At 41.5% G+C, this 27850-nt stretch overlaps 1 protein-coding gene across 3 annotated transcripts; it reads right to left on the reverse strand.

Moving 5' to 3' along the window:
* Window positions 1-2111: 2111 nt before the first annotated feature.
* Window positions 2112-5893, reverse strand: LOC129869418 (torsin-1A-interacting protein 2-like). Of its 3 annotated transcripts, none has more exons than XM_055943818.1 (8): window positions 5696-5893; window positions 5151-5249; window positions 4873-5052; window positions 4218-4364; window positions 3967-4110; window positions 3768-3890; window positions 3624-3674; window positions 2112-3496 (listed from the first exon to the last, which is right to left on the reverse strand). In XM_055943818.1, the coding sequence occupies exons 1-8, from the start codon at window positions 5763-5765 to the stop codon at window positions 2697-2699; spliced, it is 1614 nt and encodes a 537-aa protein (XP_055799793.1). In that variant the 5' UTR covers window positions 5766-5893; the 3' UTR covers window positions 2112-2696. The 3 variants fall into 3 exon arrangements, with proteins under 3 accessions (XP_055799793.1, XP_055799792.1, XP_055799791.1); XM_055943817.1 differs by having other exon boundaries at window positions 4218-4379; window positions 5151-5246; window positions 5696-5892; XM_055943816.1 differs by having other exon boundaries at window positions 4218-4379; window positions 5696-5892.
* Window positions 5894-27850: the final 21957 nt, after the last annotated feature.

Below are 27850 nucleotides of genomic sequence, written 5' to 3' on the forward strand. Positions count from 1 at the left end.
GCTACGCCACTCGGGAGCCCATCCGGCAAGGAAGAGACGGGGGGGTTTGGATTTCCATATCTGGTGGGGGTTCCTGGGTAGTTAATTATCGCTCTATACCAAGGTCAGGAGGAAGTATTTAACAAAGGAACATTCTAGATTAAAGTCATTTCTGTGAAAAGCTTAATAAATAAATAAATAAAGTGTTACCTAATTTTACAGCCACCCCGTTCCATAAACAGTCAATGGTGCGGAAACTCAAATATAACCTCTGACCCCTTCTCTCAATGAAGAACAGGTATTTTTGTTGTAATAAATATGTATCTCTTTAAACCAGTGGAGCAGAAATATAATGACCAGAGAATCGTTTTATACAATGTGGAGAAGTCTTATTTTATTAAAATGTCTTCCTCCTTCAACATCAGCATGTTTCTGTATATTTTGCTTTATCAACAGGAACCATCTTATGCCACTTCATGAGAACAGCTATTGTTTCTACTGTGTGCTACCACCAAGGTCAGTTTTAACCTCTACCATTGAAATCCCCCTTTCCCTGAAAACTGGTGCTGGAGGGAGGGCTGCCACAACCTTACCTACAGGATAACTGCTAGAGAAAGAGTCAACTGGTGGACGAGAATAGGGCTGTCACGGTGCGTGATATCACGAAATGTACAAGAGTCACAAAGTTAAATGAGGTTATGATAACGTTACCATAGGATGTCAGTTGAGAAAAATTCCCTTTCGGTAACTGCCTTGGAAGCTTGTCTGTTGTTCTGTTATTCCACAAGATACAGTAGGTTTTATTCAGGGATAGACAGTTTATTTCCTGCCGATGTCAGTGTTCAAGAGTCCACACATTTCACATTCAGCTCTTCCTTTTGACACTCAACCCTCAGTGAGCGATTCTAACAATAGGCCATCATTACCAGCCCATTAGTGAGGGGAACAGGCCAAAGATAATATAAATCAAGAGACTTCCTGCAAAAAGACCATTAGTACTGTTCTAGAAAGAGCATCCCTGTGGATAACAGGTGAATAATCGTATCATGACACTATAACTTTGTTCCTCAAGCCAAGAAAAACCTATCCCCTCAGATTAATAGTCAATAAGCAACTATTAAAATATTTTATTATTATAGGAAAACCAAAACAATCAAAGAGAACATACTTATTCAGGTGACAGCAATACAGAATATCTTCGTTACAACAACAGAGCATAAAACTAGAACATATTTCTCAGTGGAAAGAAAATAGTTGGTGTGCTGGGACAGGTTGTTGAATTACTTTGTTCAATATTCATCTTCATCACTGAGTAATTTGGTACAACGTATCAAATATAATCTAAATCTCACCAATTAAAATATTCTATAAGGCACAATGTCTGACTGGCAATACCAGTTATGTAATATACATTTTTGATTGACTGTTTCAATCAGTTCAGATTATACTGCTAAATTATGCCAACACTTATTCTGCAAATAATCTAGAATTGTTTACTTCATTAAGACACTCAAGCATTTTGAGAAAAAAAAAAAAAAAAGCATCATAGCAGTAAGAATCTGACCAATTACAGCGATCTCTCTCTCCTCCCAGAATTCTTGGAATTTCAGTGTGAAAAGTATCATATTCAACATGTCTTCTCTGTACCCCCCCCCCCCCCCCCCCCCCCCACCGCCGGCCAACTTGTCCTATAAAAATAGAACTACCACTGAACAATTATTTGAAAATATTTCCAATATAGTCATTTAATAATATTTTTCATTTAGCAAATACTATAACACAAACACACACACACACACACACACACACACACACACACACACACACAGAGAGAGAGATAAACAAACCTAATGCAGCATCCCAAATTACGATTATTTCCGTCTTCATGTCTGCCAATCCTCGAGGTAAGCTGGTAGGTTGAAAATGTAAAACCAGAGAATTAGTGCAAGACATTTCAGCCAAATATGCAGGGAATGGAGGTATTTAAATTATGTTTTTAAAATATGTATACATGAGTGTTTAACAGCAGAAAAGGAACTCAGTTTCAGTCATTTTACCAATGCATGGATCAGGGGTTGAAATCCTGGAATTTAAACTCAGATTCAATTTCATGCAGCAACAAACACTTTAAGTGGAATAGCAAAACGACTTTCTTTTTATCAATTAAAAACAAGGTAACGATTTCATTTTCAGTACAGTAGAAAAGACAAAACAAGAAAAACGTGAAACAATAGACATCATATTATAAAATCAATGCTGTACATCTTCCCTATAAAGCAAACTTTGGGTCTGAAATAAAAACAGCCCACAACAAACTGTTGTCCTCAACTCAGACCGTCACTCTGTAATTACTTCCTGATTTCAGCAGCTGGCCGTTGTGAAATGATCAGAAATAGGACAGAGGACCAGAAAGAGAGGACATCTCAGTTAAAACTAGACAGTGCAGTTGGGCTGAATATTAAATGTTGGTTTTTAATCTGTCAGCATAGAAATCTCTATTAAGAGCATATGACCTCTGGAAGATATCACCTCTAGGTCCTAGAGTTCACCTGTGAAGTCAAAAAAAAAAACAGAGACACAGAGCACCTCGGTGTGTCTTCATACCATCACCCCTCAGCTACAGAGCCACAGCTACTCCAGAGCTCCATAAAGACGGAGAGGAGCCCAGCCCAGCGAGCCTGCTCCTACCTAGCCAGACGTCTCCTGTAGCTGCCAGTTCAGTCCATGCATCCTCCCTGCTCTATGCTCTCCTCTACTGCCACCGGCAGGACCAGGTGGGAGATACGGCTCCATAGTCCACTCAGCTTGTCCAGGTCCATCCGATTATAGGAGCCAGGCTTGTCTGAGCTGTTACTTTCCACAAAGGTGTCCGTAATATAATCCTGGACCCTCTCCTCCACCTCATTCAGACTGAGCTCCTTCCCTAACTCCTCCTCAGGCAGCAGCACAGTGAAGAGCAGGAACACCTCTTTGTAGGCTGCATTCTCGTGGTCACAGTAGCGGTAGAATATGATCGTGGAACCCGGGGGCAGCTCCTCAAAGCGATGGATGACGGCTACGGGCTTGTTTCCCTCGAAGGCTCGCCCCAGCTGGGTGTCGATGTCCAGCTTGACCTGGTCGCTGTCCTGGCCAGCCATGCTGGCCCCGTCGATGTGGATGGAGGAGGCGTTGAGGGCAGAGGAGAAGGCGGAGGCCAGACGCAGGGCAAGGCAGTGCAGCGTCTTCTCCCCCCTGCGGCCTGCTGTCAGCATCAGGCTGACTGGCTCCGTGGGCCGGGCCGTCTGCAGGTGCCTCTCCAGGTGGATCCTGCTCCTCCTCCACAGCTCAGAGCGTTGCCCGGGGAACAGGGCCTCCAGAGCAGATAACTGAGAAACAAACTTCCCCTCTCTCACAGGCCAGGCTGGATGGTCTCCACCCCCTGAAGGCCTACGGTGCAGTGGGAGGTGCTGGTAGGCCAGAAGACCCAGAACACCAGAGACAAGCAGCACCAGAGCCTGACACAGTTTCCACATGCACCCTGCAGGGATGAGAAGATGACCATGTTTAATTCCAGAAACAAATGCAAATATAAATAATATTAAAATGCCTCCTACTTTAGGACAATTCAAGGAGAATTAAAACATTTATTTTTTATTTAAACTTACCCCCAAAATCTTTCCCAGGAATTGCCTTGATAACAGCTGATTTCTTAATATCTTAAAATAGAAATATATTCATATTGAAATAATACTGAAATAATCTCAAACACTACTTCCTCAATAAAAATGCACCAGTATACATAACGGTACCTTGTTTTCTGAGTTTGGTAGTTTGTTTTCGAGTAGGAATATTGTTCACCCGACAGCTCGATGTGTAGGACTCTTCAGAGGTGGGGTAACCTCTCATACTATGATGATTAGCGCTGGGCAATCCTACACAGAGAACAGTGTTTAAAATACATAACACTTTAGATTGACTAGGAAAACTTCATTAGCTCTGTCATTTTACCAGTTCTTTTGTCTTTCCTCTCCATATTATCCTTGTACTCTGCCATGCTGCTAGTCTTGTAAGTCAGAATCTCTGGTCGGTTCTCCAGGGGTCTGAGTTGGGTTGCAGGCTTGGTACCAGACGCAGCTCTTCTTGACGCTTCCACTGAAAACAAACAAAACACATGAAAAGCCCCTTCAGAGAAAAATATCAGTCTGATATTCTCTGATCTTTAGAGATCGTCAAGATTACAGGTTAAAATTAGGTCCTACTTCTCTTGGTTTTCAACAGATCTGTTTTCAGTTCCTCGGGTGTATGAATGGAACTGCGACTCGTCAGGTACAACCTGGGATCTACAATCTCTTGGGAGCCAACACCGACCGTCTTCGGTACGTTCACATTCATGCGCCCCATCAAAGCTGTATCAAAGGGACCTGTTACAGGATGGGTAAGCCACAGGACAATCATCAAGCCTAGTATGCACCATTAAAGCTGCAATATGTAACTTTTTGGGCACACCAACCAAATTCACATAGAAATGTGAGTTATAGATCTGTCTTTATAGATCTGTCTTTCTCAATGAAAGCATTTCTATGCTTCCCGTTATTACGTTTTTTTGTGTGCGTCTTTTACTTTGGGTTTTGAACACCGGCTTCAAACAGCTGAAAATACAATATTTGTGGTTATTGAAATTATATTTCACAGCAGTTTAGATGGTACAATGATTCTCTACATAATGACTGCTTGTTTTGACACAAACTGAAATTAGGCAAACTAGTTTTTGCAACCAGGAAATGGCGGAGCAATTTTTGCATATTGCACCTTTAAGTGGGTTAAGGGGAAAAAAACATCAAGACTCAGTTAAGTTTCCTATATGTGAATTTGGTCGGGTTGGGGTGAACGGTAATGCGGTCCTCCTAAACTCACGTTTATGCTGTGTGACATTGTGATGGGAGGAGTCTTCCTCTGAACTCATCTCCTGGTCTTCGTTCAGCTCCGAGTCCAGATCTTCATCCCCAGTGGTCTCCTGGACATCCATCTTATCCTCATCACAACTGCCATCCCCTGCCACTCCAATCTCTGACTTGGTCTTCTTGCCAGGGGACTCTGAGTTGGGAAAGGAAAGCAGTAGATAAAGTAGTACAATCTCAATCATCTGTTTAACCTCCTCAAGCCTCTACGACTAGTAGCCTATTGACTTTTACCATCGTCGTCCATGGAGCCATTGACAGGTGAGGACGGGAGCTTGATCTCTTCCCTCCTCCTCTTCAGCGGACCTCTGGGTGTCAACTCCACAGCAACTGCTGGCAAGGGCGAGAAAAGGAGTTTAGTGATTGACAATAACGTCAGCTAAAAGTTACATCCAAGCTGGATATATCTGACTGTTGACTTCCAAATTATTGACAGGTTAACCATTAACTTAGCTAGCTAACGTTAACTCATAACTAATTAAATTGGAAAGGCTGAGTTTGTAATGAATTAGTAACGTTAGCTCCGGTTAGGCTATTTAATGAGGACCATGTTAATACTTTTAATGACTGCTAATAAAGAGATAGCTAAGTTAACTAGCTAACTAACATGTCAAAACATCGTGTTAACTAGCAAATGTTTGTTTTCATTCATTTTTACGATATAGCCAATTTTGACTTTGTGGGTGTGTTATCTAGTTTACGGAAACAGCTAGAGGAAACGGAAGGCTGGCTAGCTAGGTTATGTAGATAGGATTAGGGTAGCTGCCTGGCTGACAAACCTTTCATCGATTGCCTTGTCGACCTCCTCGCTGGTTGAGCAGAGTTGTTTTGTAAAATCTTAGGATCCATGGTTACACTCTAAATTATACCTTATAGCGCAAATTAAATATTCACACCTATAGCGCAACTTCTCAAACGCATTTCCTAGGATGGGCCGTTTTTTACAAAACAGGAAATAAGTTGTACGTTCTACAGATTTCGTTGGAAACACATAGCTGGCGAATCTATGTTCCGGATGTAAGCGGTCATTCTGCGACTCCACATCTGTCACATTTGTTTTTGCTCCTCTGCAACAAGGGGCAAATTCAAAGCTGGTATTTATCTGAGGAATACGATACAGTGGGTATGTTCATAACACTATAGAAATGCAAATAATGCTGGTAAATGACCACTACAGGGTTTATACGAATAACATTAGCTTGCTAGCCCAAGGATGTACTCTTACATAACACTTCAAATTCTAATAGGGGGGTCTGAGTTTATGTGACAAAAGAAGCACTCAGAGTGTAGCAGAGAATCATTGTACTATGTCAGGGGTTCCCACATTTTTTCACTCAGGCCCCCCTTCCAGAACTCTCTAAGGTATACAATGACAAAACATCACAAGAGGAACTGATGATGCACTACCCGATTTCGGAATTGCACATTACAACTTTCAAGAAAACATTTAAAACCGGACTGAGTTCCTTTTTTGGGGGGGTGGTGGGACCCCACCTGCCGACTCCTCGGCCCGACAGTTTGGGAACCACGGTACTATGTAAACCGGTGTTAAATATATTTTCAATAAGCCAAAAATTGTATTTACAGTTGTTTGAAGCTGTGTACAAAACCAACATTTTAAGGGATACTTTGGGATTTTGGCAATTAAGTCCTTTATCTACTTCCCAAGAGTCAGATGAACTCATGGATACCATTTTTATGGCTCTGCATCCAGTATGAAGGAAACTAGTCAGCAATTGCGCTAACGCTAGTTAGCAATCTCCTTCAAACTTTAAGAACAATACATAAAAATGGAATCCACGGGTTCATTTGACTCTGGGGGAAGTAGATAAAGGGATTCATTGACAAAATCCTGAAGTATCCCTTTAAGAACAGGAAGTATAGCAATAGCTCACATTGAGTGGCTCAGCAGTCTAAGGCACTGCATCTCAGTGCTAGAAGTGTCACTACAGACCCTGGTTCGATCCCGGGCTGTATCACAACCAGCCGTGATCAGGAGTCTCATAGGGCGGCGCACAATTGGCACAGCATCGTCCGGGTTAGGGGAGGGTTTGGCCGGGGTAGGCCATTAATGTAAATAAGAATTTGTTCTTAACTGACTTGCCTAGTTAAATAAAGGTTAAATAAAACATTAAAAAATGTAATTTAACAGATCTAGAGCTTTTTAGACTTGCTTTCAATGAGTGCCAGATCTATAACTCACATTTCTATGTGAATTTGGTTGGGTCACCCAAGAAGTTACATATTAAAGATTTAAGCCAGAGTGTAGGCGAGCCGACCGCGTTACTCCTTCGTTCAAGGACCTTGTGTTATATTCAGAGGTAGACTGGCTCTGGTAAAATACATCCAAATACTCCATCTAAATGTGAATCAATTTTCAATTGCGATACGGTTCTAGAAACATAAAGCCCTTTACTTTAATATGACATCAAAATAATTTCACAAATGCTAAATATTCACTTACTGTTGTCACGTTCCTTACCGGTTTTCTGTTATTTTGTATGTGTTTGACGGTCAGGGCGTGAGTTTTGGGTGGGTAGTCTATGTTGTCTGTTTCTATGTTTGTTAAGGGTGACCTGTTATGGCTCTCAATTAGAGGCAGGTGGTTTTCATTTCCTCTGATTGAGAGCCATATTAAGGTAGGTGTTTTCACACTGTTTGTTTGTGGGTGGTTGTCTCCTGTGTCTGTGTCTGTGTCTGTGTCTGTGTCTGTGTCTGTGTCTGTGTCTGTGTCTGTGTCTGTGTCTGTGTCTGTGTCTGTGTCTGTGTCTGTGTCTGTGTCTGTGTCTGTGTCTGTGTCTGTGTCTGTGTCTGTGTCTGTGTTATGTTATGTTACGCCACATGGGACTGTTTTGTTTGTTGTTTTATGTAGTCAGTTTTCCTGTTCATGCGTTCTTCATGTTTCATGTGAGTTCGTCGTTCAGGCCTGTCTACGTCGTTTATTGTTTTGTAACTATTCAAGTGTTCGTCGTGTTTTCTGTTTTTTTATCTAAAAATCATGTCATTTCACAACGCTGCGTTTTGGTCGAATCCCTGCTCCTCCTCTTTGTATGAACAGGAGGAGGAAAGCCCTTACAACTGTACACTGTTTTTACCGGCTTAAATTAATTAAACGAATCAAATCTAATCTTTATCACAGTTGCAGATGACAGTATTTTTCAGTGACAACACGTTTCTTGCGGCCTTCTTCCATTACACACAGGTATTAGGAGCATGCTAGATTTGCCTTCCATCTGTCTTCCGTAAAAATTTTGATATGGTGTACCCCAAGAAATTGTGACAGATCTAGGTGCAACCTTCTTATCTAAGGTATCTATTAGGTTTCAAATGTATTAGGACCACTCCCTACCACTCACAGACAGATGGTCTTGTGGAGAGGTACAACCAGACGTTGAAATCCATGTTGAGGAAGTTTGTGACAGAAAATGGAAAGGACTGGGACCATTGGCTGCCTTACCTGTTGTTTTCATACAGAGAGGTTCCCTAAGCATCCACTGGATACTCACCTTTCGAACTCCTGTATGGAAGACAGGTCAGAGGAGCCCTGAATGTCCTCATAAACACCTGGGACAAGCCAAAGATCCCAGAGCCAGAATCCATTCCTCAACTACGTACTGCAAATGGAGAGAAAGACAGCCATGGAAACATGTTGGTTTGAGACAAAAATGTTGGTTTGAGAAGAAAGATAAAGACAGGGTCTTTGAGCCAGGACAACAGGTTATGCTGCTCTTACCTACCTCAGAAATCAATTGGTTAGCCCAATGGCAGTTGCCCTTTAAAGTCCTTTGAAATATGGGTCCGTCCTTCCACCTATGAAATTTAAATGCCGGCGTGCAGAAAGACAAAAACAGACCTTCCATGTCAATCCACTGAAAGAATGGAGGTAAAGAGATGTTCCTGTCAGTCAGCAACTGTTTGTCAGGGCAGTGAAGGAAGACGAAGACGAAACTGAACAGTTCTTCCCTTCAAAGTCTAATCAAACGGTTGGAGATCTGGATTTATCTCATTTGTCTCCATAGCAGAAGGAGTTGGAGGCCATCTCCAACTGGGGCTGCAGGTAGCCAAGTGGTTAGAGCGTTGGGCAGGTAGCCTAGTGGTTAGAGTGTTGGGCAGGTAGCCTAGTGGTTAGAGTGTTGGGCAGGTAGCCTAGTGGTTAGAGTGTTGAGCAGGTAGCCTAGTGGTTAGAGCGTTGGGCAGGTAGCCTAGTGGTTAGAGTGTTGGACAGGTAGCCTAGTGGTTAGAGCGTTGGGCAGGTAGCCTAGTGGTTAGAGTGTTGGACAGGTAGCCTAGTGGTTAGAGTGTTGGACAGGTAGCCTAGTGGTTAGAGTGTTGGACAGGTAGCCTAGTGGTTAGAGTGTTGAACAGGTAGCCTAGTGGTTAGAGTGTTGAACAGGTAGCCTAGTGGTTAGAGTGTTGGACAGGTAGCCTAGTGGTTAGAGTGTTGGACAGGTAGCCTAGTGGTTAGAGCGATGGGCATGTAGCCTAGTGGTTAGAGTGTTGGACAGGTAGCCTAGTGGTTAGAGCGTTGGACAGGTAGCCTAGTGGTTAGAGCGTTGGGCATGTAGCCTAGTGGTTAGAGTGTTGGACAGGTAGCCTAGTGGTTAGAGCGTTGGACAGGTAGCCTAGTGGTTAGAGCGATGGGCAGGTAGCCTAGTGGTTAGAGCGTTGGGCAGGTAGCCTAGTGGTTAGAGCGATGGGCATGTAGCCTAGTGGATAGAGTGTTGGACAGGTAGCCTAGTGGTTAGAGCGTTGGACAGGTAGCCTAGTGGTTAGAGCGTTGGACAGGTAGCCTAGTGGTTAGAGTGTTGGACAGGTAGCCTAGTGGTTAGAGTGTTGGACAGGTAGCCTAGTGGTTAGAGTGTTGGACAGGTAGCCTAGTGGTTAGAGTGTTGGGCAGGTAGCCTAGTGGTTAGAGTGTTGGACAGGTAGCCTAGTGGTTAGAGTGTTGGACAGGTAACCGGAAGGTTGAGCTGACAAGGTAAAAATCTGTCGTTCTGCCCCCTGAACAAGGCAGTTAACCCACTGTTCCTAGGCCGTCATTGAAAATAAGAATTTGTTCTTAACTGACTTGCCTAGTTAAATAAAGGCAAATTTTTTTTTTACATCTCTCCTCCTGAACTGTGTTCAGACACGCCAGGTTACACCACACTGGTGGAGCACAAGATCCCACTCAAACACCCCACTCCAGTTCACCAGAGAATGTACAGGATTCCAGAGCGGCTGCTCCCGATGCTCAAGAAAGAGCTGGGGTTGATGAAGTCTCTAGGGGTCGTTGAAAGGTCAAACATTGAGTGGAGTAGCCCTGTTATTCTTGTCCCCAAGAATTCCATGCGCTCGTATTTAGAATGTTGTGTGGGAACCGCCAAGGTTTTGAAGGTAGCTCAGCTATTGAATTGTTTCTCAGCTATTGAAGGTAGCTAGCTAAGTTAGCTAAACAACTACCGGTAGCCATATCTATGACTAAAAATCTTTAGTATCTCGATTGTAAAACCTCTTCTATTTTTAGTCGTAGATATGGCTATTAAACAGCAAGCTACAATGTTACAACCAGCCACCTAATGCTAGGTTTACCAGCAAACTAGATGGCTAGCTAGTTAGCCTGGCGCCTGCTAACTTGTTATGCGCCTCGCCTCACATTTGTCACTTGTTAGCAAACGTGTAAGATCAGCAACTGCAAATAATTTTATTAGCTAGCTATGTAACATAACTGACGAGGGTTGACATTGGTTATGATTATGATCGTGGATGCATTTCAGTATCACAAAATTATAGGCATGACGCAAGATAGGATTCCAAACAGATGTAAATAACATGTATATCCAGCAAGCTAGCTAGCTAAGTTTAATAGTAAACAGTGATAAGAAACAATAATACAACAATTTATTGTTGTAAATCTCTGAAACTGAAGCTGGTTTTATTACACAAATATTTGGCTAAGCATGCTTAATAGACATGGCTGTAGGTAGATACTGTCTGTCTGCCTACATTTGTACAGTCTGGTCACTGTGCAAAGCTTGAGGGTTATGGCACATTTCTTTCTATTAGGCTAAATATTGTTGTAAATGTAATCTCTGTGCCTGTGCACATGTATGCATGTTCATCTAGTCTACTATAATGTTGATGTTATGCTGGCACAGTTCAACTGTCGTTCACAAAGTACAGTAGAGTATAATTTATTATAATTTTTTGTCTTACAGACAATACAGTGTGGTGCCTGGACTTCATCCTTGATTTCTAGTTGATTCTAGATACAGAAACAGAATTCCTGCCTGCGTGTGTCATTGTAGCGGAATTGTATCCCGTAAACTGTATCTCTCTCTCTCTCTCTCTCTCTGTATCTCTCTTTCTCTGTATCTCTCTCTCTCTGTATCTCTCTCTCTCTGTATCTCTCTCTCTATCTCTCGGGATTAGACATTATGCTAGATTTCAAGCAAATGACTCAGGAATGGCAGTTAGATCATGATAACACTCCTTCCACAGCTTTACAAAGTATTCCCTGAACTTTACTACACTGATCAAGCTGTGTTGTCTTACTGTATGTTTCTTTGTGAATGGCAATTTCATCATGACCACCAGTTCTATTAGCTTCAGGTTGGTACATCAGATAATGTGATTTAACCAACGATTTGTGGTATATATTACTGGGAGTTACAGAATAGGTACTGCTTGGTGTAGCACATAGAATTTTCGACCAACCTTAGCGATGAGGTCTTCGTCCTCAATTTGGGGAAACCGGACTCTCAAAATGTCAGTGTCCAGTTGCAGGGGTTCAGTTTGAATGTAGAAAATGCTCCGTTCTTAAAATATAGATTTTTTTTCTCCATTAAGTAATCCAACAATGTGTACTCCAGCTGGGCCAGAACAGAGAGGCATGTCTTGCTCTTCATTGTAATCAGAGGGCTGATATAAATACTATGCATGCCAGTCTCTCTTGGCTATGAGTTGAGGAGAGACTGACTGCATCACTTCTGATGTTTCTAAGAAATATTCATGTGTTGAAAATCGCAAATTGTTTGCATGTTATACATACAGACAGCTCTGACACACACACACTTACCCCACCAGACATGCACCAGGGGTATTTTCACAGTCCCCAAATCCAGAACAATTCATGAAAGCGTACAGTATTATATAGAGCCATTATTGAATGGAACTCTGTTCAATCTCATATTGCTCAAATAAACAGCAAATCTGGTTTCAAAAAACGCCTCTCTCCTATTTGACATAGATAGTTTGTGTGTATGTATTGATATATAGGCTATGTGTGCCTTTAAAAAAAAAATGGAACATTTCGGGGATCTTTAATTTCAGCTCATGAAACATGAGACAAATACTTTACATGTTGCGTTTACATTTTTGTTCAATATAGAACTGAACCGACTGGGGAAAATCGTTATGAACGTTCATCCAACTCGGAAACTCAGGCATCTTTCTAGAGCTCCCCTTGTCAAATTGGCTTTAGTCAACATCATGTAGATCACTGGTCTTTCATTGAGTTTGAAAAGGCATGCATGCTACATGAATAAGTAGCCTAATATTTACTTTAGTGATAAGTAGAATGTATTTTATCCCGTTCCGTTTGCTTCCATTGAAGAAAAGTTTTTCAACAGAATCAGAAGAATGAATACACAGTTCACTTTTCAAAACAGCACGATCACTTTGCTCGTTGTATTTATAATTCCTTCTCACAACTATCTCGTTCAAATATTTTTTATTGAACACACACAGGAATGGTGTATAGGTATGAAAGGCAGGTATACAATTTTTAACTAAACATAAAAGAGCAGACAGAAATAAAAAGATCCAGAGTTCTGGGTACAAAACAATGATTACAAAACAAGACATACAAAACAAGGACAGGTAGAAAGAAAGAGGGTGGGTGTCACCCCCCCCTTATTCCCCCCCTTTATCCCTCCCCCCCTTTATCCCTTTCCCTTATACCCCTCCCCGCTGCTCGGGTGGCGGTGCCAGCACGCGCTGCCCAGAGGTGGATTAAAATATTACAATGGAGAGTGCGTTAAAAAGTACAAATTCACAGCGCCGAATGGTCCAAGTAAGAGAGGAAAGGCTGCCAGATCTGATCAAATGTTAATAATTTATTGTTCAGAATATATCTAATCCTTTCTAAGTGTACAGTGTTTGCCAATTCGCTGAGCCATAATTTGGTAGTGGGCGCTTCCCTCTTTTTCCAGAACAACAAGATTAGTTTTTTTGCCGAAATGAGACTGTAAGAGATGAGTTGTTTTTGGGGGTTGGTTAGTCCGATTAGGGAATCAGACACTCACAGGATTATCAGAAGCGGGTCTAGGTCAATTGAAGTCTCCAGAACTTCAGAGAGGATCCTAAAAATTCCACACAAGTAACCATGCAAGCTAGAGCATAGGGCAAAGCAGTGGAGAAGTGTACCCTGTGCAGCCTGACATTTATCACACATAGGGGATGTATCAGGAAATATCCTATGCAGTTTGGTTTTGGAATAGTGTAATCTGTGTAATACCTTGAATTGTATGAGCCGATGTCTGGAGTTAATGGAGCAGGTGTGGATATACTCCAAGCTATCTTCCCAGTCTGCCATCGAAATGTCAGTCCCTAGTTCTTCCTCCCATTTTGCCTTAATGGCATCTGTAGAGGGTGTGCTAACCGATTGAAAAGAATCATATAAACGAGATATCAGTTTGTCTGAGGTGGGGGATGTTTTTATGCATCCGTCAAACATGGAAGGCTTAGCGTTCCCAAATGTTGGGAGGTGTTTCCTAACATAGTCTCTGATTTGTAGGTATCTGAAAAAGTTACTTCTGGGAAGATTATAAGTTTCCCTCAGCAACTCAAAGGAAGCAAAGGTCCCTTCTATATATAAATCCCCTATGGTACTTATCCCCAACTCTCCCCATTGCTCAAAGGTCTTATCAAGGTTGGAGGGGGCAAAGGAGGGGTTCCTGGCAACAGGGAGCATGAATGACATTGGTCTAAGCTCAAAGTGGGTTTTAATTTGCTTCCAGATTCGGACTGTGCAATGTATAATAGGATTGTTACGATAAAGTGACCTCTCCAGATTGACAGGCGACAAAATCACAGCACCAATAGAGAAGGGGTGACACTCCTCCCACTCCATACTAAGCCAGGTGGGTGACGGACGTGCGTCATCCAGCAAAAACGTAACCGCACGGAGGTTGGCGGCCCAATAATAAAATATAAAATTTGGGAGAGACAATCCTCCTTCCATCTTGGATTTGCAGAGGTGTTTTTTACCTATCCTGTGTGTTTTATAATCCCAGATGAAAGGATTGATAATTGAGTCCAGTTGTTTATGAAAGGATTTAGGTATGTATACTGGGATGTTCTGGTATAGGTAGAGCAGTTGTGGGAGGAAGACCATTTTAATGGCATTAATTCTTCCGAGCAGAGAAATTGGGAGAGTTCTCCAAAATTGTATGTTTGTCTTTAGTTTTTGCATCAGCGAGGGGAAATTCTCTTTAAATAGTAAGGAATATTGTTTGGTAACTACAATTCCTAGATAGGTAAATTTTTCTGAAGATAACTTAAGTGGAAGATGTTCTAGCCAGGAGGTGTTTTGTAACCGTATGGGCATTAATTCACTCTTGTTCCAATTTATTCTGTATCCCGAGAAGGTACCAAACAAATTAATCACATCAAGGATAGCTGGAATACTAGCTTGGGGTTCTGTTACATAGAGGAGAATGTCATCTGCGTATAGGGAAATCTTATTTAGAGTATCTTTAGTATTATAGCCGTGTATTGCTGCATCAGATCTAATCGTTTGAGCGAGAGGTTCAATGATTAGGGCGAAGAGCATAGGCGACAGCGCACAACCCTGCCTTGTCCCTCTGTAGAGGTTAAATCTGGGCGACAATGATTGGTTAGTGAGTATTCTCGCACAGGGGTTCCTATATAAAAGCTGGATCCAATTTATGAACCCATCTCCAATATTACATTTCTGTAGGACTTTGAATAGATAGGACCACTCAACTTGGTCAAAAGCCTTCTCGGCGTCAAGAGATATAACGGCAAGGTCTACGTTTGGTAACCTCTGAGAATACATAATGTTGAAGAGGCGCCTGAGATTGAAGAATGAGTTTCTGTTCGGGATAAAGCCGGTCTGGTCCGAATGGACCAGTTTGCCAATTAAAGTGCTAACCTGTTGAGGATGGGGGCGCTGTTGAGACTATTTATGTTAATTGGGTAATTTTTGAAACGGCTTCCCACAAAATCCTTGATCGTACAATATGCATATTATTATTATTATTGGATAGAAAACAGTCTATAGTTTCTATAGGAGTTGAAATTTTGTCTCTAAGTGGAACAGAGCCCATTCTACAGCAATTTCCCTGACATGGAGTCAGATTTCAGAAATGTTGGCCACTGTTCTGAAGTCAGTTAAAAGGGCACTGTTATTGCTATGACTATACGGACACTTCTTACGTCTTCCCCTGGATGCCTTTACGTGATGACGATTCCAATGGGGTCGATTGCGCGTTCACAGGCACTACAAATTAAAAAACCCTGTAGCTAGCAAGTCTTTTCTTGGTGCGTAACGCGCGTGGAGGACACCGACCCTCTCCTGTTCCAAGCGTTAGTTTAGCCTGTTATATTTCTCCGGTCATCTTTTCACTCGTTATAGGAGTTAAAAACATCATAAGGTAGTTAATTTAAAGCGTTTTATAGCAATTTATATCCGTTTAGTGCGATTTTGGGACATTTATTTTTGAAACGATGTGAATAGCTGGGCACGCTTTTCAGTTCATCCCGAACGCAGTTGGCATTTCCACATGGCAAGAGGACAGCTTTCCACCAAAAGACGATTACTCCCAAGAAAGGATCCTTTGCCCAAGATACTGATGGAAGAACAGCTCAAAGTAGGACATTTTTATTATGATAAATCGTGTTTCTGTCGAAACATTTTAGTGGCTTAGGACGCCATGTTTTTTGACGTAGCTTCGCTTGGCGCAAACTGTATTGAAAAGTAAGGATAAATTAAAAAATGTAATTCCGCAATTGTATTAAGAATTAAATTGTCTATCAATCCCTGTCCACCCTATATTTTTTAGTCACGTTTATGAGTATTTATGTATAAGAGTAGATCACTGTCTAAGTGGCGCAAGGACATTTTCTGACCAGCTGAGTTACATTTCACATTGTCTAACCATGATTTTGGTGGCTAAATATAAACGTTTTCGATCAAACTCTATATGTATTGTGTAATATGATGTTACATGAGTGTCATCTGAAGAATTCTGAGAAGGTTAGTGAAAAAATTAATAAATTTTTGGCGATGTTGACGTTATCGCTCACTTTGGCTAGAATCAATGCTGGGCTGCTATGTGCTATGTGCTATGCTAATATAACGATTTATTGTGTTTTCGCTGTAAGACACTTAGAAAATCTGAAATATTGTCTGTATTCACAGGATCTGTGTCTTTCGATTCGTGTATGCTGTGTATTTTTACGAAATGTTTGATGATTAGTAAGTAGGTAAACACGTTGCTCTAAGTAGTTTTTCTATTCCATTTGTGACGGTGGGTGCAATTGTAACCTATGCCATCTACCTGAAATATGCACTTTTTTCTAACAAAACCTATCCCATACCATAAATATGTTATCAGACTGTCATCTGATGAGTTTTTTTGTTGGTTAGGGGCTATAAATATCTTAGTTTAGCCGAATTGGTGATGGCTACTGGTGTTGGTGGACAAATAAAAGATGGTGGATTATGCTAATGTGTTTTTAGGTAATAGATGTACATCTTTACATATTGTGTCTTCCCTGTAAAACATTTTAAAAATCGGACATGTTGACTGGATTCACAAGATCTGTGTCTTTCATTAGCTGTATTGGACTTTAATGTGTGAAAGTTAAATATTTAAAAAAAAAAAAATTTTTGAATTTCGCGGCACTGGTTTTTCAGTGGGGGGGGGGGGGGGGGGGGGGTGTGGCGCTAGCGGCACGCTGATCCTAGACAGGCTAAGCCTGTTAGCCAGGGTTTTTGCTAAAATCTTTTGGTCTGTATTGAGGAGGGATATTGGTCTGTACGACCCTACCTCTTCCGGATCTTTACCCTTCTTATGTATAACTGTAATGAATGCTTCATCCAAAGTAGATGGGAGAGCTCCATCCTCTCTGGACTGAACCAACATTTTGTGCAGGTAGGGAGAGAGCATGTTGCTGAATGTTTTATAGAATTCACCCGGGTATCCATCTGGGCCCGGGGTCTTGCCACTCTTTAGAGTTTTGATTGTTTCTCGAATTTCTTCAAGAGATATTTCCTTATTCAGGAAGTTAGAATCTTCCTGGTTCAGGGCAGGAAGATCACAGTCATCCAAAAAGTTTTGCATAATTAAGGGGTTAGAATCGGCTTTAGATGTATATAGAGTCTCATAAAACTTGATGTCTTTGGGGGAAGAGAGTAATTCCCCAGATGCAGATTTAACTTTGTGAATCATTCGGTCACTCACAATTTTTCGAAGTTGTCTGGCGAGTAATTTGTGTGGTTTGTCACCAAACTCATCAACCAAAAAGTAGTCAATTCGAGTATAAACATTGTGAACATGAGAGTGAAAGGAGTATTCCCTACCCGTAGGGTTAGTGATCCTCCATATATCAAATAAGTTAGAATTCTTTATGTAGGTATTCAAGAATTCACCTGAATAGGAGGTGGGGGTTCGCGGGGTAGAGGATCTGTCCAAATATTGGTCTAGCACGCAGTTAAGGTCCCCTCCAATGATCAGGTTAGTATGGGAGATATCTGGAATCAGGGCAAGGACTATTTTGAAAAAAGAGGGGTTATCAATGTTTGGCCCATAGATATTTAGTAGAGTTACAGAAGTAGAGTGGATCTCTCCTATTACGATCACATAACGACCCTCTTTATCCACAATAGTGGTTTTATGTAGAAAGGGAATTCCTTTCCGTACCAGAATCGCTGTGCCTCTCGTTTTGGCAGAGAAGTTAGAGTGATACACTTGCCCCACCCACCTACATTTAAGTCTGCTGTGAGAATTATTTTTCAGATGGGTTTCTTGCAAAAATATGATATCAGACGAGAGTGCTTTCAAGTGGGCTAGGACCTTGCCTCTCTTAATTGGTTCGTTTAAGCCCTTGACATTCCAGGAAGTGAATGTGAGCCCCGCTCCCCTCTCATTTGTAGTTCCTATGGTGGCCTGCATAACTTGTAACTCAATAAAAAGGTAAGAAAGCGCACCAAACCATCACGATCAGCATATGTAGCAGCTACACCCGAGCAGTATCCAACCAGCCCCTCCCCCCCTGCAAGCCCCTTTACTTCCCACCCTGTTCCCCTACTTTCCCCACTATTTACCCCCCGATCAACCCACCTTTAACAGGCATACACAAATAGGAGAGAAAATAAAATAAAAATAAAAATAATAAACACATTGTCTGGCCGATGCCAAAAAAGCACGGCGCGACCTCGAACAAGAGGTGAAACAGAAATAAAATCCCAACTGTACGTTCACCTCTCACTATCCTAGAACTTCTACTAACATATGAACTGAGGAGGCTCCCGCGAATAAAGTGTCCAATTAGCATCTAATAAACCTAAAGAGAATAAGTTGCAACCTAAACATATTGCGCACTTAAGCGTCATCTTGGGTCTATCTATCCCTGAGATAAGCAAGATATAGCATCACAAGATTATTTTGCTAAGCACTGCCGGTCTAAACATGAACCATCAGCAACCAACTTAGACAGCCGTACATTTACATATTGTGGGTTAAATCGGAAACAAGAATTTTTCTAAATTAAACGTATCCCCCAGTCAGAAAATAAATAAATAAAAAGGTTATATACATGTATACATACACACACATACACATACTTACCCATATATATATATATGTATATATATATATATATATATATATATATACATATACATACATACATATACACACATATATATATATATATATATATATATACATACACATACACACACACACATACATACATATACACACATATATATATATATATATATATACATACACATACACACACACACATACATACATACATACAAACACATACACACACATCCCCAAAAAATACATATAAAGGTATATATTTAAAAAAATATATATATACATATACATACACACACACCCATACATATATACATATGCGCATATACACATACATACCCATACATACAGAAACATTCATGCCCCAGAGTAATAATCTACACTAATTTAAAATATACACATACATAATAGTAAAATGCTAAGAGAAAATAATTATAAAGTACAAATAATAATTATATGTACGCACACCTACCTAGACACTACAGAGGGCTGGTAGGGATCTAATCGGGAGAGCGGCCCTCGGCTATATCAAAGGCAGAACGGCACAAAACATCAACTTGCTATCCAGGTGTCTGTGTCTGCCCCTTCCCCACCATCACCCCCAGTCCCCTGCAAGCTTTAAATAAATGGTATTGTAATAACAATAAATGTAAGAATTAAAAAATAAATAACGAAACAAAAAAAAAACAAAAAAAAAATAAAACTGGGGGGAATATAAGTATATTCATCCGAAAGTGTCAATGATCAAACCTGGAAGGCATCCTAAATAGGCATCGCTCTGAACACAGCCAGAATGAAAGTGACTTTAATTGAGAGCCAAGACCGCCCTCCACAGCATCTTACATGTTCGGTAGCCCTTGTTGAGACCGTTCAATACGGTTTCACCCGTTATGGTTTAGTATGGATTCGATTCCATGAGCAGACCCTAACACACAATGACAAGGCACTCTAACCTGTACGGGGGATTGGCGTATGTTCCCGGATAAACTTCTCTGCGTCCAAAACCGAGGAGAGACAAATCTTCTCACCGGAGGGCGGGGTAATTCTTAGTCTTGCAGGGAAGAGCAAGGCTGGGCGAAGATGGAGTTTGTAGAGTTTGGCCATGACATCTCTGTAGCCGCCACGGTCCTTTGCCACATCGGGCGCATAATCATCATAGACACGGAAGGGGTGCCCTTTATGTAACAGGTTGCCCCTCATTCGGGCCTCGCGCAGGATAAGATCCTTGGTCTTGAAACTGTGACAACAGATGATTACTGGGCGAGGGCGTTGACCCGGTCCAGGCACTGGGACAGGGGCGCGATGTGCACGGTCCAGCTGGGGGTCCGAAGCCAAAACGTCCGATCCCATTGCATCCTTCAATAGCTTGGCGAAGAAGTCGGTGGGGCGAGAGCCCGCCTCTACCCCCTCTGCCAGACCAACAACGCGAAGGTTATTACGTCTGGAACGGCCCTCCAGGTCGACCACTTTCACAGAAAGCCTCTGCACAGTACCCTGTAGTGACGAGCACAGCTTCTCTAACTCGTCGATCCTACCAGCGCTGAATTCAGAAGCCCTCTCAAGGTCCACAATACTCTGGCCCTGCGAAGCGACCGCTCGAATGGTGCCCTCGATTTTGGTGTCCAGTTCAGCAATAGTAGCCTTAAGATCCTCAGCTAAAGCAACACGTAGTTCTCCCAAAGCCTGGGTAAGTTCTTTAAGTGTCACGTTGTTGCCTGTGCCTTCCGCCATGTCTGTCTCGTTGTTTGGTGTGGAGTAGGCCTCCGATGTGGATTTATTGTCCTTTGGTCGCTTATTACTCGGCATTTTTACACAGAAAGTTACGATGTTGTATTAGAAAGAAACGTTTGTTGTAAAAAGTATCATAAAGTAGGTTAAGTTAGATTATTTCGGAAAAAAGTTGCAGGAGCCTCTCACACGCAGCCGTTCACTCCAACATGCTAGCTCCGCCCCCTTCTCACAACTATCTAAGTGTTCTCCTCCTATCACCTTTCCCTTCGCTTGTGGACTTCAGTGCACAACACATCAGCTGTCTGTGACCAGGCAAAAACCTTTCCAAGCCAAACCCTCATAACATGACTGCTATTACCGCTACACACAGCCTTCATCGTTGTCACATCATAGTCAACATAGCTACTAGAACTAACGAGCTAGTTAACCCGCTACCAATCATACAGTACAGTATACAGTCAGAAAGGAGTTTAGCAGTTACACCAGTGGGCCCTAGTGGCAATACATTTATGAATTTCAGTGAGGAGGATGGTCCTCCCCTTTCTCCTCTGAGGAGACTCCACTGACCCAAACATACACACAGTCAGTTGTCTGCTTGTGTTGAACATTGAGAGGATTCTACTGTTGATACTTTAATCCAAAGACAAAACAATACAATTGACAGGGATTGACTGATATAACAAACAGAATAACAATGGCTGTGATTTTGTTAAACTTTTTGGCAATTTAGTAAAAAATAAATAATAGTTAAAACTCTTGTCTACAAATGATAATCTTCCAGATGTCACAGATTAGCATTTTTCATAATCTAAGTATAAAAATAATATTTAGAATTTTTCTGGCCTCATTTCAAATTTAATAGGAAAAGGAGTAACGCAAAATATCTGTTTGTCTTGTTTCACGGGCCGACAAAACAACTAAAACAGTCTTTTGAGATCTGAGGTAAATGAGTAGATTTAATATATGAGTCTATCATGACATTACTTCAACAACCTAATCAACAGGGAAACAGCCTTACTGACAAGGAAAGCTGGAGATCCCCTCTATCAAGCATATCAAACCTGACGTATGTCCTGCAAGGAAGAGACAGGAGTTTGTCATTCCATATCTGGGAGGGGGAGGGGGGGGGGGGGTTATATCAGGGTGTGACTATAAGATAGAAAGTCTCCTGGGTAGTTAATCAACACTCTACACAGAGGTTAGGAGGAAGTTTTTAACAAAGGAACATTCCAGACCGAAGTCATTCCTGGGAAACGCTTGTTGAATAAATAAAACATTTCCATCCCCCCGTTTCCAATACGGTCTATGGTGCAGACACTAATATAACCTCTGACCCCTTCTCTCAATGAAGAACAGGTATTTTTGTTGTAATAAATATGTATCTCTTTAAACCAGTGGAGCAGAAATATAATGACCAGAGAATCATTTTATACAATGTGGAGAAGTCTTATTTTAGTGAAATGTCTTCCTCCTTCAACATCAGCATGTTTCTGTATATTTTGCTTTATCAACAGGAAACATCTTATGCCACTTCATGAGAACAGCTATTGTTTCTACTGTGTGCTACCACCAAGGTCAGTTTTAACCTCTACCATTGAAATCCCCCTTTCCCTGAAAACTGGTGCTGGAGGGAGGGCTGCCACAACCTTACCTACAGGATAACTGCTAGAGAAAGAGTCAACTGGTGGACGAGAATAGGGCTGTCACGGTGCGTGATATCACGAAATGTACAAGAGTCACAAAGTGAAATGAGGTTATGATAACGTTACCATAGGATGTCAGTTGAGAAAAATTCCCTTTCGGTAACTGCCTTGGAAGTTTGTCTATTGTTCTGTTATTCCACAAGATACAGTAGGTTTTATTCAGGGATAGACAGTTTATTTTATTTGTTTCTTTTTTAGGGGGTGGATCAGCTTTAATATTGAAGATAGATTGTAGCTTCCATCAATGTAACAAGTTGAGTATCTGGAGCATCAGCATTTGTGAGTTTGATTACAGTCTCAAAATGGCCAGAAACAACTTTCTTCTGAAACTTGTCAGTCTATTATTGTTCTGAGAAATGAAGGCTATTCCATGTGAGAAATTGCCAAGAAACTGAAGATCTCGAACAACCCTGTGTACTAATCAACAACGACGAGACGGCCTACAGGGAGGAGGTGAGGGCCCTCGGAGTGTGGTGTCAGGAAAATAATCTCACACTCAACGTCAACAAAACAAAGGAGAGGATCGTGGACTTCAGGAAAAAGCAGAGGGAGCACCCCCCTATCCACATCGACGGGACAGTAGTGGAGAAGGTGGAAAGTTTTAAGTTCCTCGGTGTACACATCACGGACAAACTGAATTGGTCCACCCACAGACAGCGTTGTGAAGAAGGCGCAGCAGCGCCTCTTCAACCTCAGGAGGCTGAAGAAATTCGGCTTGTCACCAAAAGCACTCACAAACTTCTACAGATGCACAATCGAGAGCATCCTGTCGGGCTGTATCACTGCCTGGTACGGCAACTGCTCCGCCCACAACCGTAAGGCTCTCCAGAGGGTAGTGAGGTCTGCACAACACATCACCGGGGGCAAACTACCTGCCCTCCAGGACACCTGCACCACCCGATGTCACAGGAAGGCCATAAAGATCATCAAGGACAACAACCACCCGAGCCACTGCCTGTTCACCCCACTATCATCCAGAAGGCGAGGTCAGTACACGTGCATCAAAGCAGGGACCGAGAGACTGAAAAACAGCTTCTATCTCAAGACCATCAGACTGTTAAACAGCCACCACTAACATTTAATGGCCGCTGCCAACATACTGACTCAACTCCAGCCACTTTAATAATGGGAATTGATGGAAATTATGTAAAAATGTATCACTAGCCACTTTAAACAATGCCACTTAATATAATGTTTACATACCCTACATTACTCATCTCATATGTATATGTATATACTGTACTGTATATCATCCACTGCATCTTGCCATCTTTATGTAACACATGTATCACTAGCCACTTTAAACTATGCCACTTTATGTTTACATACCCTACATTACTCATCTCATATGTATAGACTGTACACTATACCATCTACTGCATCTTGCCTATGCCGTTCCGTACCATCACTCATTCATATATCTTTATGTACATATTCTTTATCCCTTTACACTTGTGTGTATAAGGTAGTAGTTGTGGAATTGTTAGGTTAGATTACTTGTTGGTTATTACTGCATTGTCGGAACTAGAAGCACAAGCATTTCGCTACACTCGCATTAACATCTGCTAACCATGTGTATGTGACAAAAAACATTTGATTTGATTTGACTAATCCCTTCACAGCACAGTGCAAACTGGCCCTGACCAGAATAGAAAGATGAATGAGGCCCCGGTACACAACTGAGCAAGAGGACAAGTACATTCGTTTCTAGTTTGAGAAACAGACGCCTCACAAATCCTCAACTGGCAGCTTCATTAAATAGTACCCGCAAAACACAAGTCTCAACGTCAACAGTGGAGAGGCGACTCCGGGATGCTGGCCTTCTAGGCAGAGTTCCTCTGTCTAGTGTCTGTGTTATTTTGCCCATCTTAATCTTTTATTTTTTTAGGCCAGTCTGAGATATGTATTTTTCTTTGCAACTCTGCTTTTGGCCATTGACAGGTGAGGATGGGATCTTGTTCTCTTCCCTCCTCCTCTTCAGCGGATCTGTGGGTGTCAACTCTACAGTAACTGCTGGCGAAGGCGAGAAAAGGAGTTTAGTGAGTGACAATAACGCAAGCGAAACATTACATCTAAGATGGAGATATATATATATCTCTATATCTATATTTATATCTCTATATCTGACCGCCAACTTCCACATTTTTGACTGGTTAACCATTAACTTAGCTAGCTACTAGCTAACTCATAACTAATTAAATTGAAACACTAAATTCTTAGCTAGGTATGTAGCTTCAACAAGCTAATTAATGAGTAATGTTAGCGCCGGTTAAGCTAATTAATTATGACCATGTGAATACTTTTAATGACTGCTAATGAAGAGATAGCATATTTTTTGTTTTCATGAGTTTTTAAGATATATCCAATTTTGACTTGTGGGTGTGTATCTAGAAACAGTTAGCGGAAACAGTTAGCTCAGGGGATCGCAAACTTTAATTCGGGCCCTCATTCCAGCAATGGAGAACATCCCACCCGCGCCACGGCTACATCTATGGGCACAAGCACTGTTCATGACACAAACTGTTAACACCCTTATTGTTGGTGGAGAGAATTTTGCAGGTTTAAAGCTTATTTCCTGCAATTTGACACATTTTGTCACGGGCTGCAAAGAAAATGTTGCAGTTTTAAAGCAAATTTTCTTGCAGATCTATACATTTTTACATGCGTAATGTGTATTCATGTACTATTTGAGTGACCAAAAAAATTACAACAATATCTATGGGCTAAAAAACCTAAATAAACATAAGCTGAAATGGGCTAGTTGATCTGGATATTTCAGGCAAGTTATAAATAGCTCTCTAAGGTATGCAATGACTAACATGACAAGAGGAACTGATGATGCAATACCCAATGCATTCTACTATTACCACTTTCAAAAGTAAGTTTAAAGCTGGATTGAGCTCAAAAAAATATACAGTACAAGTCAAAAGTTTGGACCCACCTACTCATTCAAGGTTTTTTCTTTATTTGTACTATTTTCTACATTGTAGAATAATAGTGAAGACATCAAAACTATGAAATAACACATATGGAATCATATAGTAACCAAAAAAAGTGTTAAACAAATCAAAATATATTTTATATTTGAGATTCTTCCATGTAGCCACCCTTTGCCTTGATTAAAGCTATGCACACTCTTGGCATTCTCTCAACCAGCTTCATGAGGTAGTCACCTGGAATGCATTTAAATTAACAGGTGTGCCTTGTTAAAGGTCAATTTGTGGAATTTGTTTCCTTCTTAATGCGTTTGAGCCAATCAGTTGTGTTGTGACAAGGTAGGGGTGGTATACAGAAGATAGCCTGATTTGGTAAAAGACAAAGTCCATATTATGGCAAGAACAGCTCAAATAAGCAAAGAGAAACGACAGTCCATCATTCCTTTAAGACATGAAGGTCAGTCAATCCGGAACATTTCAAGAACTTTGAAAGTTTCTTCAAGTGCAGTTGCAAAAACCATTAAGCGCTATGATGAAACTGGCTCTCATGAGGACCGCTAAAAAAAAGGAAGACCCAGAGTTACCTCTGCCGCAGAGGATAAGTTCATTAGCGTTAACTGCACCTCAGATTGCAGCCCAAATAAATGCTTCACAGAGTTAAAGTAACAGATGCATCTCAACATCAACTGTTCAGAGGAGACTGCGTGAATCAGGCCTTCATGGTTGAATTTCTGCAAAGAAACCACTACTAAAGGGCACCAATAAAAGAAGAGACTTGCTTGGGCCAAGAAATACGAGCAATGGACATTAGACCGGTGGGAATCTGTCCTTTGGTCTGATGAGTCCAAATGTGAGATTTTTGGTTCCAACCACCGTGTTTTTGTGAGACACAGAGTAGGTGAACGGATGATCTCTGCATATGTGGTCCCACCGTGAAGCATAGAGGAGGAGGTGTGATGGTGCTTTGCTGGTGACACTGTCTGTGATTTATTTGGAATTCAAGGCACCCTTAACCAGCATGGCTACCACAGAATTCTGCAGCGATATGTCATCCCATCTGGTTTGCGCTTAGTGGGACTACATTTGTTTTTCAACAGGACAATGACTCATAACACACCTCCAGGCTGTGTAAGGGCTATTTGACCAATGAGAGTGATGGAGTGCTGCATCAGATGACCTGGCCTCCACAATCATCCGACCTCAACCCAACTAAGATGGTTTGGGATGAATTGGACCGCAGAGTGAAGGAAAAGCAGCCAAATGCTCAGCATATGTGGGAACTCCTTCAAGACTGTTGGAAAAGCATTCCTCATGAAGCTGGTTGAGAGAATGCCAAGAGCGTGCAAAGCTGTCAAGGCAAAGGGTGGCTACTTTGAAGAATCTCAAATAACATATTTTGATTTGTTTTACACTTCTTTGGTTACTACATGATTACATATGTGTGATTTCATAGTTTTGATGTCTTCACTATTAGTCTGCAATGTAGAAAATAGTAAAAATAAAGAAAAACTCTTGAATGAGTAGGTGTGTCCAAACTTTTGACTGGTACTGTATATATATATATAATAATAAATATATTTTAAAAAATTGGTGGGGGGGTGGACACACAGACAGATGATGAAACTTTGGGTTTCCACAACCAATTAATTTCTGTACAAAACTGTCTCAGGGAAGCTCATTTGCGTGCTCATCGTCCTCACCAGGGTCTTGACCTGACTGCCGATCAGCATCGTAACCGACTTCAGTGGGCAAATGCTCACCTTCCTGGCCTGCTGGACAAGTGTGCTTTTCACTGATGAATCCCAGTTTCAATTGTACTGGGAATATGGCAGACAGTGTGTATGGTGTCGTGTGGGTGAGTGAGTGGATTTGCTGATGTCAACGTTGTGAACAGACTGCTCCATGGGGGATGGTGGGGTTATGGTATGGGCAGGCATAACCTACGGACAACAGACACAATTGCATTTTATCGATGGCACAGAGATACCGTGACAAGATCCTGAGGCCCATTGTCATGCAATTCATCCACCGACATCACCTCATGTTTCAGCATGATATTGTACGGCCCCATGTCACAAGGATCTGTACACAATTCATGGAAGCTTAAAATGTCCCGGTTCTTCCATGCCTTGCATACTCGCCAGTCACCCATTAAACATGTTTGGGATGCTCTGGATCAACATGTACAACAGTGTGCTACAGTTCCCGCCAATATCCAGCAACTTTGCACAGCCATTGAAGAGGAGTGGGACAACATTCCACAGGCAACAATCAACAGCCTGATCAACTCTATGTGAAGGAGATGTGGCGCTGCACAAGGCAAATGTTGGTCACACCAGGTACTGACTGGTTTTCTGATATACATCCCTACTTATTTATTTTACTATAAATCTGTGACCAACAGATGCATATCTGTATATTCACAGTAATTTGAAATCTATAGAATAGGGCCTAATGAATTTATTTCAAGTGTCTGATTTACTCATTTGAACTGTAACTCTAACATCTTTGAAATTGTTGCATGTTGCGTTTATATTTTTGCTCAGTGTAGATGCTTGACATTCGTCAATTGTTTTGTCGACCTCCTCGCTGGTTGAGTAGGGTTGTTTAGTAAAATCTCTGGATCCATGGTTACACTATAAATTATACCGTATAGCGCAAATTAAATATTTAGACTAGCTAGCCACATAGTTCTCAGAAGCGTTTCCTAGGAGAGCCGTTTCGAC

This window comes from Salvelinus fontinalis, chromosome 14, assembly GCF_029448725.1.
Source record: "Salvelinus fontinalis isolate EN_2023a chromosome 14, ASM2944872v1, whole genome shotgun sequence".
NCBI classification, from domain to species: domain Eukaryota; kingdom Metazoa; phylum Chordata; class Actinopteri; order Salmoniformes; family Salmonidae; genus Salvelinus; species Salvelinus fontinalis.